Raw genomic sequence first — 19,222 nt, forward strand, 5'->3', positions numbered from 1 at the left:
TTTGAAACTGGGTCACGTGGGGTCAAAAACTAGGTCAGTAGGTCTAAAAATAGAAAAACCTTGTGACCTCTCTAGAGGCCATATTTCTCAATGGATTTTCATGAAAATAGGTCAGAATGTTCACCTTGATAATATCTAGGTCAAGTTCGAAACTGGGTCACGTGGGGTCAAAAACTAGGTCAGTAGGTCTAAAAATAGAAAAACCTTGTGACGTCTCTAGAGGCCATATTTCTCAAGAGATCTTCATGAAAATTGGTCAGAATGTTCATCTTGATGATATCTAGGCCAAGTTTGAAACTGGGTCACGTGCGGTCAAAAACTAGGTCAGTAGGTCTGAAAATAGAAAAACTTTGTGACCTCTCTAGAGGCCATATTTTTCATGGGATCTTTATGAAAATTAGTCAGAATGTTCACCTTGATTATATCTAGGTCAGATTCGAAACTGGGTCACGTGCGGTCAATAACTAGGTCAGTAGATCTAAAAATAGAAAAACCTTGTGACCTCTCTACAGGCCATATTTTTCATGAGATCTTCATGAAAATTGGTCTGAATGTTCATCTTGATGATATCTAGGTCAAGTTCGAAACTGGGTCATGAGCGTTCAAAAACTAGGTCAGTAGGTCTAAAAATAGAAAAACCTTGTGACGTCTCTAGAGGCCATATTTCTCAATGGATCTGTATAACAATTGGTGAGAATGTTCAGCTTGATGATACCTAGGTCAAGTTCGAAAGTGGGTCATGTGCCATCAAAAACTAGGTCATTAGGTCAAATAATAGAAAAACCTTGTGACCTCTCTAAAGGTCATATTTTTCAATGGATCTTCATGAAAATTGGTCAGAATTTTTTTTCTTGATGATATCTAGGTCAATGTGCTCAAAAACTAGGTCACTGTGTCAAATAATAGAAATAACGACGTCATACTCGGTTCAACACTGGGTCATGTGGGGATAGGTGAGCGATTCAGGACCATCATGGTCCTCTTGTTTAGTGAATATCGATGGTTTGTTTTGATGTATAATTAATTTCTAAACATGTACACAAATGTTTGTGTGACACGCACTGAGACAGTTAAGTTGTAATATTTACACCCATCCTTGAAGAATTATTAAATTTACAAAAAGCGTTTATTTACACATATTGTTGTGTATGAAACATGCTTTGATGTGTTTTTATCCATTTTAATTTTATGCAATGTAAGTGTACGAATATTTCAGCTTTCTAAAACTTAATATTTTACGAGCATTCATTTCTCTGATAATAAAATTTCATCGTCAGAATCATCATCCGACGGAACTGATACGTCAAAATCAGCATGATAATAAATATTTTCTTCAATGTAAAAAAAAATCTCGGCTAATTATTTTAATCTTTTAAAATACTGTATGAACAAAACACGGCGGAGTTCGTCTTTTTTATTTCTTTTACCGCATATTTACATACATTTATTTTAACAAGGAAACTTATTATTAGCATAATTAATAATTATAACATCTAAGAAATAATAGCCGGTATGCAAAATAATTTTGCTTTTATCAGGATTATGAAAAATTAACAAGTACGTGACGCAATCAGCATGATCTCGGTGCTGCGACTATACTCGTTAATCGCTGTCCTGGGGAGTCCTGATAACGCGCCTATAGTCGGATATCGACGCTACAGGGGTAGAAAATATAGCGCCTTTAGTCGCATTTCGGCCCCAAGGAGTTAATGAACCCAATATATACTATCTTTAAAAGTTTTTATTTCTGTGCCTTTCATGAGTTTTTCAAGAAAAAGTATTTAAGTTGCATGTAGGATGTTTATTAACACATTTGTGTAGGATGCTGATTAACAATTATTTCAACGTAGATAAAAAGCAGTTATGCTTTCTTACAAAATTTGCTCACACCTTTCTGAAGGTATTGGAAATTAACATTGCAGAATTTGTTTCAGGTGGTGATATATCACTTAAAAATATTGAATTGGAGGAAACATCAGCAGCAGTGAACCAACAAGTCTCACAGAATACAACAGAGAAGACTGACACATGTAGTAAAGATACAAGAGCAGCTGCTGACACAGCTAATGATAATCAAGGTACAGCTTCTGGTGAAAGTGCAGTAAACAATCATGTAAATAATATATTTAATAATAGTGTCACTCAACACCATGATGCTCACTGTGGTGGTGAAGATGGTAACAATGGTAATAATTGTGGTGGTGATACAGATACAGGAGAAAGTTTAGAGAGTCTTGGTATTGTTGTTAAGGAAGAAGTTGAAAGTTGTGATGAAGATGAAACATTTGAACATAATCTAGACAATATAAATGATACCTCAAGTAAAGTTGAAAATTCGGGTAAAGACAAACGAGGAGCCAAATGTAAACTTAAAGTAAACTCTGTGATTAAGAAAAGGAGAAAAGAAAGAGCTTCTAGTGATATAAATGAAGAGGTGGCTGGAGGCAAAAGTGAATTTAAACTTGAAGAATTATCTCCTGGAGACCAGGAGATAAATGATCCTTTAGCTGTACTAGAAACATTACCAAACATTGAACATGTGTCAAAGGTTGGCCTACCACATGATGTTGAAACCTTCCTAACAGATGCTAATGATGTAGATGATTCAGGTTTTAGTGCTACACTGTCTGCATACTTTTGTAAAGACTGTGGACATACTTTTCCTGAAGAAAAATATTATATCTTACATAAACGATCTGGAAAATGTGTATTTCCATGTCAATCTTGTGATAAAAAGTTCACCTTCAAGAACTTCTCCAAGTACCAGGAGCACCTCAAACAGCACAGGTTGGTAGATATTAGATAAGTTATGAAAGCAACAAAGCAGGGATTTTTCTACCATTTACTACCAAAAACAGGGCTTTTTTTCTGAACGAGAAGTGGTCAAAGAAAATATTCTCCCAAATATGTTATTTTAAGGGTAAAATTTTCATAAGTTTGAATTCAGACGTGTTAGGCCTGTATATTTTTTGCAGCATTAATGTCTTATTAAATGAGGTAATTTGTGTATATATATCCATTCTTTATGCAAATCAAATTTTCTTTGTAATATTTTGAGAGAAAATTGTAAGGTGCTGTGGTTGTCATTTGGATGGAGGGGGAGATAAACTTATTTTTATGGGGTAAATGGCCTTATTTTGACAAAAGTTCCAAGGAAAGAAAAACCTTGGGCAGCTTGAGTTTAAGTCATGAAGTTGTACTTTATTATTATGAAATTACAATGTTCATTTACTTCAAATATTGTAGAGAAATCCCTGCTGTTTTGTTTTTACTAGTTCAGAGTCCTGTAGTGCATCTTATAATAAGTTTTACGGAAAGCATGCCTTGATTATATGTCCCCTTTGAAGAAAAGCATGTCAGTTGTTTGCACATATCATTCAGTCTGTGTGTCCAATTTTCCATATTTTTGTTTTTCACACTGGGGGTAATTACCTTTAAGTTTATAAGCATAAGGGTAAAGTGAAAAAATTTGAAATGATTTGTTTGTTTGTTTCGGGTTTAATGCCATTTTTCAACAGTATTTCAGTTATGTAACAGCGGGCGGTTGACTTAACCAGTGTTCCTGGGTTCTGCACCAATACAAACTTGTTCTCCACAAGTAACTGCCAACCTGCCCACTTGAATCAGAGGAGGAGGACAAATGATTTCAGACACAATGTCTTTTATCAAATCGTCCTGGAGAACATACAGCCTGCCCATGGATCGAACTCGTGATCCGTAGATCCGCTCCCTCCCTATTGAGCTAAGAGGGCTGGTAAATTTGAAATGAGTCCATGGGAAGGGGAGTGGTGGTAAAGAGGTCACAAGATGAAACAAATCATTCAATTTGATTTATTGCCTGTTGCTGTTGGCATTGAGAACTTTATCTTTTTAAGCTGAAAAAATGAAGAATTCCACCTTTCAGTTGTTGTTTTTGACACTGTCATAGAATGAGTTATTTTTGTCGAGCCCGCTTGCGGTGAGCTTGATATAGTCATCACTTTTTGCGGGTCGGTGTATGCGTCCGTCCGTCAGACTTTGTCCGGACCATAACTTTGACATGCATGGACTAATCTTGTTTACATTTGCCATGAATGTTTACCTCAATGAGGAGTGTCATGGGCAAACCTCATGTTCCTGTCTCAAAGGTCAAGGTCACAGTTGGAGGTCAAAGGTCAAATTGAAGTTTGTCTGGAGCATTTCTTCTTGCATAGTGGGATTTTGATGTAACTTGGCATGAATTTTCACCATTATGAGACAGAGTGTCATGTACAAGAATCAGGGCCCTAGATATAAGGTCAAGGTCACACTTGACAGCTGGCGGGGTTGACATTCTGCCCGTGAGCATACTTGTTATTCTGTAAACATTGTCATTTAGACCTTACATGATAGGATAGACAAAAGCCTCTGCTGAAATAAGCTTTTCATTTTCATTTCTTTGTTGTTCTCTGTTGAAACTGTAGTTATTGAAGAAATCAATAGGCAAACACTTGCAAAATTTTATAAACATGTCTGTGACCCAAGACTTGTTTTCATATTTTTGAAGTAAGAACTGCTTTTATATCACCTGGACTTTGATCAGGGTGAGCTATTAGTATAGGTGGATGGTCCTGTTTTTGTCCTGTGTCAGTATTTTTGCTTAAACATAGTCTCCTTTGAAACTACTGGTAAGAATTACATTGAACTTTGTCAGTATCCTTCTGGCTTGGACCTCCATCAATTTGCATAAATTTGCCTCGGGTTGCAAGAGCTGAAAATATAAAACCTTAAAAATGACTTCTTCTGATGAACTGCTTTATATATCTTCATCAGTCTTCATCTGTAGCATCATTATAAAGCACTCTACTACATCTTGGGTATATTGATCCACTACTGAAATTATTTAAGCCATCATTATTTGTCAAAAGAATGGCTCCTGAAAGTAGTAGGGATATTTACTTAAAGTCTTTTCTCTTATGGCACTTTGGAAGACTTGAATTCTTCTCTTTTGAACAATATTATGCAATTTTTACAGTGTACGAAATTCAGATTTGAATCCACTTGCCCGTTCCGGCTACCGGATAGGAAATTTTCCAAGCCCAACATCAATTTCACTAGCCCGAACTTTTAACACCATAAAATACTTAATTTTGCACCATATAACATTTTGTTTTACAGACATCTATGCATGTTTGAAGGAATAAAAAAGACATATAATTATGTTTGCCATGTTTTCGAACAATTTTAACTCTGAATACTCCATCCAGATCAGCATCGCCAAAGTCCAAAATCATCGGACATGTCACTTCTTGCCAAACAAAATCTAACCTCAAACGCGTGATTTTTTAGAATCCGCACTCACCAATAACTTCTACTCGGACTGTTGACAAATTACAAGATGTCAAAATAAGTGCCGAATACACACATGTACACACACACACCAACAGCATAATTTAAGCTCCGCCTGCTTCAGGTACTTGTGAGATTTTTGCGAGAAGTGTGAAAGCTAATGAAATTATCCGTTACACTAGAGGTGATTGTATTCAGCCAGTTAGCGCTGCGGTTATGTCTTTGATACTTTGCGTTTGATTGTCCGTATGTGTGGGAGCAGCTTTCCTCAAACTGGACAATGCATGATGCATTCTTGAACAATAAGCATTTATTAATGGAGATCGTATAAAATCACAATGCTATACTAATTTAATTAGCATGGTTTTTTAATCACATTAAGAAAATTTGATAGCATGGTCAAGCTTGTATCTGTGAAAAATCAGTAGCCCGAGCTGAAATTTGGTAGCCACAGGCTATCAGATTACCACGAATTTCGAACACTGTTTTTAAGCCAGTTTTAAAGTAGTTTTGCAGAATTATTGAATGTGTCATAGATGTATCTTCCTAAATCGTTACCTGAAGTGGTCTAGGTGCATGATGGCCGTCTTGGCTAGACACACACTTGCTGTACAAAAGTTTTCTTGTTTCATATACATATGCACATGAATATCTAGTAATTTTGAGTTTTACAGAAACTTTATTTATGTTTTTTTCTCCAGAAAGTGCATGCGGGCTGTTTTAAAAAAAAAGGCTAGTTTTAGTTTTTCTTAAACTACTATCACATTATGCATTATTAGATGCTGATTTGTTTGTCTAAAAATGCCAACTGGTGTCATAGAGCTGTATGTAAAGTTTGGTCAAGATTGCTTCACAGAAAAAAAAGTTATGTCTGAAAAACATGCCAAAAATGTCAGGAGTGCAACAAAAAAGTGTGACACTTTAAGAAAAGCTTAAAATTCAAAATATTATTTCAATGTCAAAATGTATATGAGAGAGTAAAACATGTATTTTTATTCAAGTTGAATGTCTTGACTAAAAGATAACATAAAACTATGGATAATATTAGAATGTTTTAGACAAAATACAAGGCTGAAAAGGAATGAGGGTGGTTATGTTAATTTCCATAAAACAATCAGTATAAATCTATGTAAATGACTACAAATTTTTGGTACTAATGGTATTTCATAACCTACACTTACTTTTATAGAGTAACATGTATAAATAACTTAAAAAAGTAATAATTTAATCATAATATCTCTCAAAACTATTTTCAACAAGGTACATCGCAGTGGACCCAAATTTGGTCAGGAGTGAAACATTTGCACTTAATGAGCCACCGTGTTTGAAAATAAAACATACATGTACCCAAATGTATTTTTCCAAGTAGTGTGTGTAGTGTAGCAATCATAAAAGACAGTCATGAGTGAAGTTTGTGTTTTTGTATGGAGTACGTGGCTCATACGTACATGTCAGGAGTGAAACATTATTTTCAATTTTGGTGCTATTCTTAAAACTAGCATATTAAAAAGCAACACTGTTCAGCTAGGCATTTTTTAAAATTCTGGGTGATGAATGGAGGATATCACTACAATCTAGTTCATTTAAGGTAAGTGTTTAACTGCTCTATAAACTGAAATTGATACATTAATACTTTAGCAGTAGAAAATATATCTTATAAATATCTATGTCCACAAAGAAAAACATTTTTATGTATTACTTTTAAGTTTTTCCTGTTCATGTTTTATCAAATGTATTTACCTATTGCTGAAAATAACAAATTACAGCATATATCTTTTCTTTTTAGCATGATTTCTTGCATGAGTAAAAATGTTTCACTCCTGACATTAAAATGGTAAAATTGCATACATTCATTTTATAGAGTAAATATGAAGCAGCCAAGATGAGAAAATTTATTGTTAGCCTTCCAGCCATCAGAAAAATCATGAAGAATATAGAAAGACTGAAACCAATAGAATAACATCAACAGAAAGAGTTTGAAAACTCTTACAAAAGCTGAAAAAGGATGGAGAACTACTTGAAAAGACGAAACTGAAAAAAAACAGAAACAAGTCAAAAGAGCTGGTCAGAAAAGAAAGAAAATCAAACAAAGTTGTAGATGAAAGAATGAAATCTAAACAGAGAGAATGGATAAAAGAAAAGTAGAAAACAAGCAGTATCATTGTTGAAGGTAATACTAAAAACACTAAGGCTATCACTGAAGTTGATGAATGTACCCTACTCCCCTGCACACACTGACACAGTACATTGCAGTTTGATGCACACAAGATTGCATAATTATGTGGAGTGTATGTTTAGTAACAAAAAAACAAAGTGCCATAACTCTGCAGAATATTTATCAAACAGAACCTAACATGCACCGTTCACTGTACTAGAGTTTTACTGATCACTTGTGTGAAGTTCCGTTAAATTTGTATGCAATGGTTTGGGATATTAGGAGTGCACAAGATTGCATCTGCAGATTGTATGTATATAGTTTATTAACAAAATACAAAGTCCCATAACTGTGCAGTATTTTTTTCTGAAAGAACCTAACAAGCACCATGCACAACTATGGTTACTACTGATCACTTGTCTTAAGTTTCATCAAATTGTGTGCATGGATTCAGGAGATTAGGCACGCACAAGAATGCATATGCAGACTATGTATATAGTATAGTAACGAAAAACAAAGTCCCGTAACTCTGCATTTTTTTTTCTGAAAGAACATAACCTGCACCATGTACAACAACAGTTGTTAAATTTCACTTTTGTGAAGTTAGATTCATCAAATTGTGTCAAGGGGATGAGGAGAGTTGATGTGCACAAGATTGTGTCTATAGACAGACAAAATGAAACTAGTATACCCCCTTACAACTTAAGTTTTTTTGGGGTAACAATGGGTGAGCACAAGATTGTGTCTAGACTCTACAGGCAGATGGACAGACAGGCAGATGAACAGACTGACAGTCAGACAACCTGAAACCAGTTAACCCGCCTTACAACTTCGATGTTCAGGGGGTTTAATTACGATATTCAACACTTCAAATAATATAAAATAATCAAGTTTATATAAGGTAATAAAATATGACTTATGTAATATTTAGCTCTTATTTCTAAATATAACCTTGCAGTTCACATAATTTTGCAGATTGAAAAGGTTGATGAACAGGAAATACAGTTGAGGTTCCTCCAGAAGACACTGAGGCTTTCCGGGAGTTCAAACATGGTCAAACAATGGTGTGTCCTGGCAGTCACTAAATGATACTTAACAAACTCTAACTCAGTCTAAACTGTTGCCTTGCAGTGGAATCAAAATGGAGTTCAACATACCAGAGCTTGAATGTGCAGGATGAACTACTCATTCTTAGTGTTTAAGTTGACAAACATGTCAGGAGTGAAACATTTTGACCTTTTTATGTTTTCAGAAGTTATCATGGTTATATTCTATTAATAGCACATTGTTACTTTGATATGTAACAAATCAGCACTGTGAGGAGCTGTTCTTATAAAACTGTTCGTAAGTTAACTCAAAGTTGAAAATCTGTTGTTGTTTCTTGAATCAAATTCATCGTTGTTGTTCTAAATATGTAAAAATATCAAAGTTTCAGAATCAAAACTGTTAAAAAGTCGCTTCATGTCTGCATTGCAATAATAAATTAAGGTGTTATTATACCCCCACCAAACATGTTTGAGGGGGGTATATAGGAGTCAGTTTTGTCGCGTCGCGTCCCGTCCCTTTGCGTCCCGAAATCTATTATCTCATTTATTACCAAATGGATTTGATTCAAACTTAAAATACATGTTCCACCTAATCATCCACATCATTTGACACAAGGTGCATAACTCTTGACACCAAGTTTTCATGAATTATGTCCCCTTTTACTTAGAATTTAAGGTTAATTTTGTTGTATTTTCACTATATCTCAGTTATTACTAAATGGATTTGATTCAAACTTAGAATAGATGTTCCACCTCATCACCCACATCATGTGACACAAGGTGCATAACTCTGACACCAATTTTTTATGAATTATGCCCCTTTTTACTTAGAATTTAAGGTTGATTTTGAGGTATTTTCACTATATCTCAGTTACTACTGAATGGATTTGATTCAAACTTACAATAGATGTTCCACTTCATCACCCACATCATGTGCCCACATCATGTGACACAAGGTGCATAACTCTGACACCAAGTTTTCATGAATTATGTCCCCTTTTACTTAGAATTTAAGGTTAATTTTGTTGTATTTTCACTGTATCTCAGTTATTACTAAATGGATTTGATTCAAACTTAAAATAGTGGTTCCACCTCATCACCCAGATCATGCGACATAAGGTGCTTAACTCTGACATAATTTTTTATGAATTATGTCCCCTTTTACTTTAAATTTAGGTTGATTTTGATGTATTTTCACTCTATCTCAGTTATTACAAAATGAATTTGATGCAAACTTAAAATAGAAGTTCCACCTCATCACCCACATCATGTGACACAAGGTGCATAACTCTGACACCAATTTTTCATGAATTATGCCCCTTTTTACTTAGAATTTAAGGTAAATTTTGATGTATTTTCACTATATCTTAGTTACTACTGAATGGATTTGATTCAGACTTAAAATAGATGTTCCACCTCATCACCCACATCATGTGACACAAGGTGCATAACTCTGACACTATCTTTTCTTGAATTGTGTCCCCTTTTACCTAGAATTAAAGGTTAATTTTGATGTATTTTCACTATATATCATTCTGATTGGCTTAGAGCCAAAGGGAAGTAACCTTTTTTTAACTTTTGTACTGAGTTTCTTCCCCTTAAATTCCAGGAATTAGTCTATTTTTAGAAATCCTATTTTTAGATTTTCAATATTTTAGGTATTTTATAACTTTTTTATTATAAGTCCTATGTAAAAAGTAAATACATTTTTCTGTGGTAACATGGGTCGGTAAGACACTTTTTTGTATTCACTTTTAGTGTATCTCTAATATTAGAGATTTAATATATTTACTAGTATTACTATACTAGTATTATACTAGTATTACTTATATGTGGAAGCCCAGGATGAAGTACTCCAAAGACTAAGTATTTTTAAGATTTCTTATGGTTGCCATTCTTCTGTGACAAGACCGTATGGTGGGGGTATGAGTCACTTCTGTGACAGTTCTAGTTACACTTGCATTCTGTTTAGATCACAAGATTAAGTTGAAATCTAAGTTATGGTAATAATGTGTATTATGTCAGGAGTGAAACATTTATTGGTCAAACTGTTAATCAGTTCTGTAAGGTGAAATACTAAGTCATGTTTATGTAATACCCTGTGGTGTTTATTTGATATTCTTTAAAATATAAGGCAAAGTTGTCTTTTTGTATTAAGGGTACACAGTAAATTTAAAAAACAAACTTTCTTCATTATAATAGCCATAAAATTGAACTAAATAACGAAAAAATCAATTAATTAAATTTTTTGGAGGCATATAGCTAGCTCGGACATTTTTTTCATTTTCTTTAACACCTAAACTAAGAAAAGAGAGCATAAAAAGACACAAAGAATTATATTTTTTGTTTCTGCAGTGACTTTGAAGATGGTATGTTGTTTTCTCTCTTTTTGTTGGGTCAGTTGAATTAAAGATCAATAAAAAACTTAATATGTGTTGTATTGTTTGCACGCAACCATTTTTAGCTCGACTATTCATAGAATAGTGAGCTATTGCACTCGCCCATGCGTCCGCTTCCGTGTCTGCTTCCGCGTCCGCGTCCCGATTTTGGTTAAGGTTTTGTATGTAAGCTGGTATCTCAGTAACCACTTGTGGGAATGGATTGAAACTTCACACACTTATTCACTGTGACAAACTGACTTCATTGCACAGGTTCCATAACTCTATTTTGCTTTTCTACAAAATTATGCCCTTTTTTTGACTTAGAAATTTTTGGTTAAGGTTTTGTATGTAAGCTGGTATCTCAGTACTTACTAATGGGAATGGATTGAAACTTCACATACTTGTTCACTATCATGATCTGACATGCACTAAGCAAGTCCCATATCTCTACTCTCTCTTTTTTCAAAATTATGCCCCTTTTTCGACTTAGCAGTTTTTGGTTAAATTTTTGTATGTAATCTGATATCTCAGTATCCACTAATTGGAATGGATTGAAACTTCACACACTTGTTCACTGTCATGATCTAACATGCACTGTGAAGGTCCCCTTACTCTACTTGGCATTTTTACAAAATTATGCCCCTTTGACTTAGCAGTTTTTTGTTAAGTTTTTGTATGTAAGCTGGTATCTCAGTATCCACAAATTGGAAAGGATTGAAACTTCACACACTTGTTCACTGTCATGGTATGACATGCAGTACAGAGGTTCAATACCTCTACTTTGCATTTTACAAAATTATGCCCCTTTTTCAACTTTTGTATTCATTCAATTGACAAGGCTGTTGAATAGTCGAGCGTTGCTGTCCTCTGACAGCTCTTGTTATAGACTGCAATGACGGCTTATTAAAATGAGGTAATAAGAATGCTACTTAGACCTGTTTTAAATTTTGATCATTTTTACATGTTTCCTGCCATTTTTTTTAAAACAGCCCATCATGCACGAATATAGTTAAGTACTACGTTGAGGTGTAAAATATTTTCCCCCTTTAGAGGAAAAGGAGTATAGTTATGAAGTGCAATTCACTGTCCTGCATCTTTAGTTACATCTCAAATAAAACGATTTTGTGTATTTGCATTATTGTACCCCCCGACAACAAAGTTGTAAGTGGGGGTATACTGGTTTCAGGTTGTCTGTCTGTCTGGCCGTCTGTCCGTCTGTCTGTAGACGCAATCTTGTGCGCACCATCTCTCCTTATCCCCTTGACAGAATTTAATGAAACTTCACACAAGTGATCAGTACCAACAGTAGTTGTGCATGGGGCATGTTAGGTTCTTTTAGAAAAAAAATTTGCAGAGTTATGGGACTTTGTTTTTTTGTTACTATACTATATACATAGACACAATCTTGTGCGCACCATCTCTCCTCATCCCCTTGACACAATTTAATGAAACTTCACACAAGTGATCAGTACCAACAGTAGTTGTGCATGGGGCATGTTAGGTTCTTTTAGAAAAAAAATTTGCAGAGTTATGGGACTTTGTTTTTTTTGTTACTATACTATATACATAGACACAATCTTGTGCGCACCATCTCTCCTCATCCCCTTGACACAATTTAATGAAACTTCACACAAGTGATCAGTAACAACAGTAGTTGTGCATGGGGCACGTGAGGTTCTTTCAGCGACAAAAATTGCAGAGTTATGAGACTTTGTTTCTTGTTAACATACTATGTACATACAGTCTGCATATGCAATCTTGTGCATGCCTAATCTACCAAACCCTTACACACAATTTAATGAAACTTCACACAAGTGATCAGTACCAACCCTAGTTGTGTATGGTGCATGTTACATTCTTTTAGATAAATACTCTGCATAGTTATGGGACTTTTTTGTTACTATACTGTATACATACAGTCTATATACATACAGTCTACATAATTATGCAATCTTGTGTGCGTCAAATTGCAATGTACTGTGTCCGTGCATGCGGGGGGTACATTCATCACCTTTAGTGATAGCTCTAGTTCCCAAAGTTTTGTTAGCATCTAAAATGGTGAGTTCCTGGAAACCATATATGCATAATCACTATTTAGCTCACCTGAGCACGAAGTGCTCAAAAGGGAGCTTTTGTGATCACCCAGTGTCCGTCGTTCATCCGTCTTCTGTTCGTCATCAACAGTTTGACTGTTAACACTCTTGAGGTCACAATTTTGGCCCAATTTTAATGAAACTTGGTCAGAATGTTACTCCCAATAAAGTCTTGGACGAATTCGATATTAGGTCATCTAGGATCAAAAACTAGGTCACCAGCTCAAATCAAAAGAAAAGCTTGTAAACAACTCTAGAGGCCATATTTATGACTGTATCTTCATGAAACTTTGTCAGAATCATGAATGGTAATCTTGATGATCTTTATATTAGGTCAAGTTCAAATCTGAGTCATGTGGGGTCAAAAACTAGGTCACCAGGCCAATTCAAAGGAAAAGCTTGTTAACACTCTAGAGGCCACATTTATGACTGTATCTTCATGAAACTTGGTCAGAATGTTAATCTTGATGATATTTAGGTCAGGTTCAAATCTAGATCAAGTGGAGTCAGAAGCTAGGTTACCAGGTCAAATCAAAGGTAAGGCCTGTTAACACTAGAGGCTACATTTATAACTATATCTTAATGAGACTTTGTCAGAATGTTTACCTTGATTATCTTTAGGCCGAGGTCAAATCTGCATCAGATCAAAGGAAAAGCTAGATAACACTCCAGAGACCACATTTATGACTATACCATAATGAAACTTGGTTAGAATGATAATCTTGATGATCTTTGTGTCAGGTTGAAATCTGGGTCAGGTGGGATCAAAAACTAGGTCACATGGTCAAATCAAAGTAAAAGCTAGTTAACACTCCAGAAGCCACATTCATGATCTTATCTTAATGAAACTTGGTCAGAATGTTAACCTTGATGATCTTTAGTTCCAGTTTAATTCTGGGTCAGGTGGGGTCAAAAACTAGGTCACCAGTTCAAATCAAATGTAAGCTTGTTAACACTCTATAAAGGCCACATTTATGACCATGCCATAATGAAACTTGGTCAGAATGTTAATCTTGATGACCTTTAGGTCAAGGTCAGATCTAGAAATCCTATTTTTAGATTTTCAATATTTTAGGTATTTTTCTAACTTTTTTATTAGCTCACCTGTCACATAGTGACAAGGTGAGCTTTTGTGATCACCCTTCGTCCGTCGTGTGTGTGTCCGTGCGTCAACAATTTCTTGTCTGCACAATAGTGGTTTCATTTATGATTTTATTTTAACCAAACTTACACACAACTTGTATCACCATAAGATCTCGGTTCCTTTCTTGAACTGGCCAGATCCAGAGTTATGGCCCCTGAAAGGGCCAAAATCAGCTATTTTGACCTTGTCTGCACAATAGCAGCTTTATTTATGATTTGATTTTTACCAAACTGGCACACAACTTGTATCACCATAAGATCTTGGTTCCTTTCTTGAACTGGCCAGATTCCATTATGGGTTCCAGAGTTATGGCCCCTGAAAGGACCAGAATTAGCTATTTTGCCCTTGTCTGCACAACAGCAGCTTCATTTATGATTTGAATTTAATCAAACTTGCACAAAACTTGTGTTGCCATAAGATCTCAGTTCCTTTGTTGAACCGGCCAGATCCCCAAATAGGTTCCAGAGTTATGGCCCCTGAAAGGGCCAAAATTAGCTATTTTGACCTTGTCTGCACAACAGCAACTTCATTTATGATTTGATTTTAACCAAACTTGCACACAACTTGTATCACCACAAGATCTTGATTCCTTTCTTAAACTGGACAGATTCCATCATGGGTTCCAGAGTTATGGCCCCTTAAATGTCCAAAATTGGCTATTTTGGCTTTTGCAGCCATATAGAGACTTCATGGTTTTATTTGATACAAACTTCCGAAATATCTTCAACAACAATAAATCTTGGATTCCATGACAAATCAGATCCATTCGTAGTTTCCAGAGTTATTTTATATCTGATTACCTCCCCTGATTGTAGTCAAAATGGATTTATATCAGTAAGTACTTACAGGACTTATTTGAAATTTCATTATTCTCATTAGTTGGACCGAGCCAATCAGGGTAGATAACTATGGACTGATTTTATGTCAAATTACCTCCCTTTATTTTTGAAATTAAAATGTGTATATCTCCGTAACTAATGAAGATACTGATCTGAAATTTCATTTATGTTAACAGATTTTTTCAGCAGATCCTTCTTTTGTTAACTTACAATAATTTTCTTTTGAATTACTTCCTTTTTACGTTACTATAAATAGCTTATTTTTAGTAACTTTTTTATTATTGGCCGTAGGGAAAAACCGAGACCACTTTTCTGTGGTACAACATGGATGGTACCTCCAATTTTTAGGTGTATTTTGACATTTCTGTACCTTGTAAGAATTTTGTTTTTCTTTTTGGTTAAATTTCTTTCCTTTGTTGTTCCTGTCCTTCGGACTTAGATATTTTTTCTGAGGACCTTCTTGTCCTCAAGTGCAATGATAACAGGTGAGCTATATAGGGCCATCATGGCCCTCTTGTTATAAGTCCTATGTAAAAAGTAAATACATTTTTCTGTGGTAACATGGGTCGGTAAGACACTTTTTTGTATTTACTTTTATTGTTTCTCAAATATTAGAGATTTAATATATTTACTAGTATGTATTATACTAGCATTACTTACATGTGGAAGCCAAGGATGAAGTACTCCAAAGTATTTTTTTAGATTTCTTATGGTTGCCATTCTTCTGTGACAAGACCGTATGGTGGGGGTATGAGTCACTCCTGTGACAGTTCTAGTTAGTATTATGTTCTGACATTATCTGATTGAAAAAATAGTTCCAATAAATATTGGGAGAAGGCAAATTTATCAAATTTAAAATTTTGATCCAAAATCGTGTCTATAATGTTATGCCTTGAATTATTGAGATTATATCCATATACCGGCCGATGGTGCAGTGCAGCGTAACATTTTCTGTGTTAAACCTGGCGCGCATCGATATTGTGTACATTTTGTAGAAATGGGGGACACAACATACATCCATGGGGTAAGTTACCGGCATTTGTTACGCCTCTACAATGTTGAATTAGGTTTAGTTTTATCAATTTCAGGAAGTAAATTGCTTCAGCATGTATATGTCACTCATTAGATGGAACTAGACTAGTGATTTTTCTCTATGTCCTGGTAGTTAACAGAGTTTGTCATGGATTAAAGTCTGGCGCGCCTATGAGCGAGAGTGGACTAGATGTTTTTCTTGCAGATTGTTACACTGTTTAGCTTTTTCTTATAAGACTCTGAGTACTTTTTAAAAATACTTCAGTACTTTTCAAGCATTCAGTACTCGGTACTAACCAGGATGAATATTGACGCCTCGTCTCCCTTGTAAGTGAAATAGCATTAACTTGGGTATGTAATAATTACAATTTCAGGAAATAAGGTTTGCATATAATTTGCAGGTATACACTGCGGGAAAAAGAAAAAGCATCACTGTACATAGTGGCTCTCCTTCCTCAGGTTCCATAAAACAAAAAAATCTACCTATGAGTGCTGGAGGAAGCAATTGAAAATGGACAAAAGTGCCTATGAAGACTATAAAAAGAAAGATTGCATTAAGTCCAAAGAATATCGGAGGTCATTGAATGACACACAAAGAATTGTGTACAATGAAAAAGCCAAGATGAGAATACGAAAGTACAGAGAAAAGCTGCAAGAAGAAGGTAACATGGCAAAAAGAAAACCAAGTACCAGACAACAAATGGAAAAAAAAACAGGAAGATATTGTTTAGCACATGTTGATGGGTCAATATAACTTTCAGGTGATCATTTTGTTTTTTGATATTTCACTTGAGAACACTTAGGCTCATTTCAGTCAAACTTCATGATGTCTGTCTATTGTTTGGAATTAAGTAACTCAAAGAACAATGTCACAGTGGCTTCGATGAGACTGAAAATGGTTTGACGTGGCATACAAGGCTTGAACTTTATAGCTTGATGTCTGTTGTCAATATATGACAGTTGTTGTATCAGGGGTCAGTTGGTCAGAGATCAAGGTCCAAGATACCTCAAGACTTAGAAGGCTTTGCAACTTATAAATTGAGAATACTTAGGCCTTTTGCCGTCAGACTTCATATGATTATTGCCTCTGGTCAGTAGATGATCCTTTGGTCCACACATGATCCCTGTTGTTTCTCTCGGTAGGTAAATGGCTAGATTGAAAATGGTTTCAAATAAACTGCGAAAACCACTAGGGTATGGCTTGTAACTCCTATTTCTTAGGGCCAGTAGGTCAATGGTTAAACCACAGTGGCCTTCGCACATAAAACAGTTTCCAAAATAGCACGACCTCTCCAACCTGCAGCATTGAAGATTAATCAAAAAGTACCTTGTTGTCTGAGAAGGCAATTTCTACTTTTTCTTTGCCATTAAGTGAGAGGGTAATTACATACCCAGATCGGTCTGACAAGCAAGTCTTGTTCTCTATGTATTCTCCAATCTCACCAAGAATTTGAGCCATTCTTTTTGTTTATAGCTCACCTGAGCCAAAGGCTCAAGGTGAGTTTTTGTGACCGGATGATGTCTGTCGTGTGATGTGTGTCATGCGTCCGTCAACAATTTAAAAAAAATCTTCTTCAGAACTACTGGGCAGATTTACAACAAACTTATCAGGAATTATCCTTGGGTGGCCCCCTTTCAGAATTGCCCAAAGAAATAAAATCCATTAGAACTGTGGTTGCCATGGCAACTGAAAGGACAAACTTAAAAAATCTTCATGTCCAAAACCACAGGTCCAGACAGGGCTTTGATATTTGGTATGTGGCATCATCTAATGGTCCTCTACCAAGTTTTTACAAATTATTGCCCTAGGGTCAAATATGACCCTGTCAGAGAGATTTGGACCACCTGTATAATTTTTTAGCAGATTTTAGTTGTTATCTTGAATAATCTTTACCATGATCTGCTCACCTAGTTTTTTGTTTTCAAAGCTTTAGCAAAGAAATTTGTTCAAGCAAACTCAGATGAGCGATATAGGGTCTTCGTGGCCCTCCTGTTTCTTATTAAGATGAAACTGGATAGTGTTAAAGGTAGTGGACTTATGGAACCTCAAGTATGCATTGAGCTACATCTATGTCTGAAGATTGCCAAATTATGTAACGAGAATACATAAACACATGAAAATTGCTTCTGCATCCAATGACTATCATCAACACTTCAAAATTAGTTGGACATTTAGCTGCTTTAGAGGGCCGGACATTATGATGTGTAAAAACAATGGCCATGATATCCTTGCGTGTATCAGTGCTATACACTGGGCACGTTAAAGAACCAGGCTGTCTATTCGCAACGAGCTAGGCTCCCGGCTGTCAAAATTCCAGAAGTTTCCATGGAATGTCTTTGAATTTCCATGGAAGTCCGGACTCTGGAGTATTCGGACAAACTTTCCGGAGCTTGATATGGAATACTGTTGAAAACTGCGGAAAAATGTCCAGGGATTTCCGGAGAACTTTCTATGGACAATTTTCCGGAGTGATTCCACGGACGTCCATGAACAATTTTCCGGAGTTATTCCGTAGTCGTCCAGGAAGTTCTGCTGACAGTATTATTCAATAGCAATAAATGTGATTTGTAGACTTTTTTGCAGTACATGTATAGTGAGCAATAACACTTCAGTAAAAGCAATATGATTTTATTGAATGTGATCACTTTTGCAGTTTCAAACACTATATGATATATATGAAAAAGGAAAATGAATCTTTGCCAGTTAAAAGTGACCGATTAGATTATTTTTTAAGCATATACATAGTTTCGAACAAAGATTAGGTACACTTAAATAATGATGAAATCATTCAAAGAAAGTACCTAAAGATATCTGTTTTCATATATGCATATTATTTATAAAATCTTTGTGAAGCCTTTGGTTATACTTTAGCATTCATTGTTTTATGCTATATAATGACTGATGTACAAATATACATGCATGTGTTAATTAGCATAATTACAAATGTATGTATTGTTTCACTGGTCATTTATGTAATCAAACTTACTTGAGCAATTTCTAGAATCATCAATATTAACTTTGAACTGAATTACCTCACACAATAAAGTTTCACTAATCTTTACACAACTTGTTAACATAGACTTCCAGTTATACATTTTGAAAATTCCTCTGTAAGATCAGTTCATCTAATTGGCTGAGCTTGATCACATGGTATTCCCAGTCTGATGCTAATTGTTTTCTGATGTGTTTAAAATCCCATAGAAAATGACAGAGTTATTTTCCAG

The 19,222-nt window shown here is 35.2% G+C and overlaps 1 protein-coding gene across 4 annotated transcripts in view; it reads left to right on the top strand.

Annotated features, from left to right (window-relative positions):
* The window catches only part of LOC123546381 (zinc finger protein 37-like), a 47,895-nt gene that overhangs the window by 11,345 nt on the left and 17,328 nt on the right, over positions 1-19,222 (top strand). For all 4 annotated transcript variants that reach the window (XR_008372288.1, XR_008372289.1, XM_053550706.1 and 1 more), the window contains exon 3: positions 1,935-2,787. Coding sequence is in view for 2 of the 4 variants with exons in the window: in XM_053550706.1 (XP_053406681.1) it covers positions 1,935-2,787 (853 nt within the window). In the remaining 2 variants the exon portion in view is untranslated. The remainder of the gene's footprint in view (positions 1-1,934; positions 2,788-19,222) is intronic.

Source organism: Mercenaria mercenaria, chromosome 9, assembly GCF_021730395.1.
Source record: "Mercenaria mercenaria strain notata chromosome 9, MADL_Memer_1, whole genome shotgun sequence".
Lineage (NCBI taxonomy): Eukaryota > Metazoa > Mollusca > Bivalvia > Venerida > Veneridae > Mercenaria > Mercenaria mercenaria.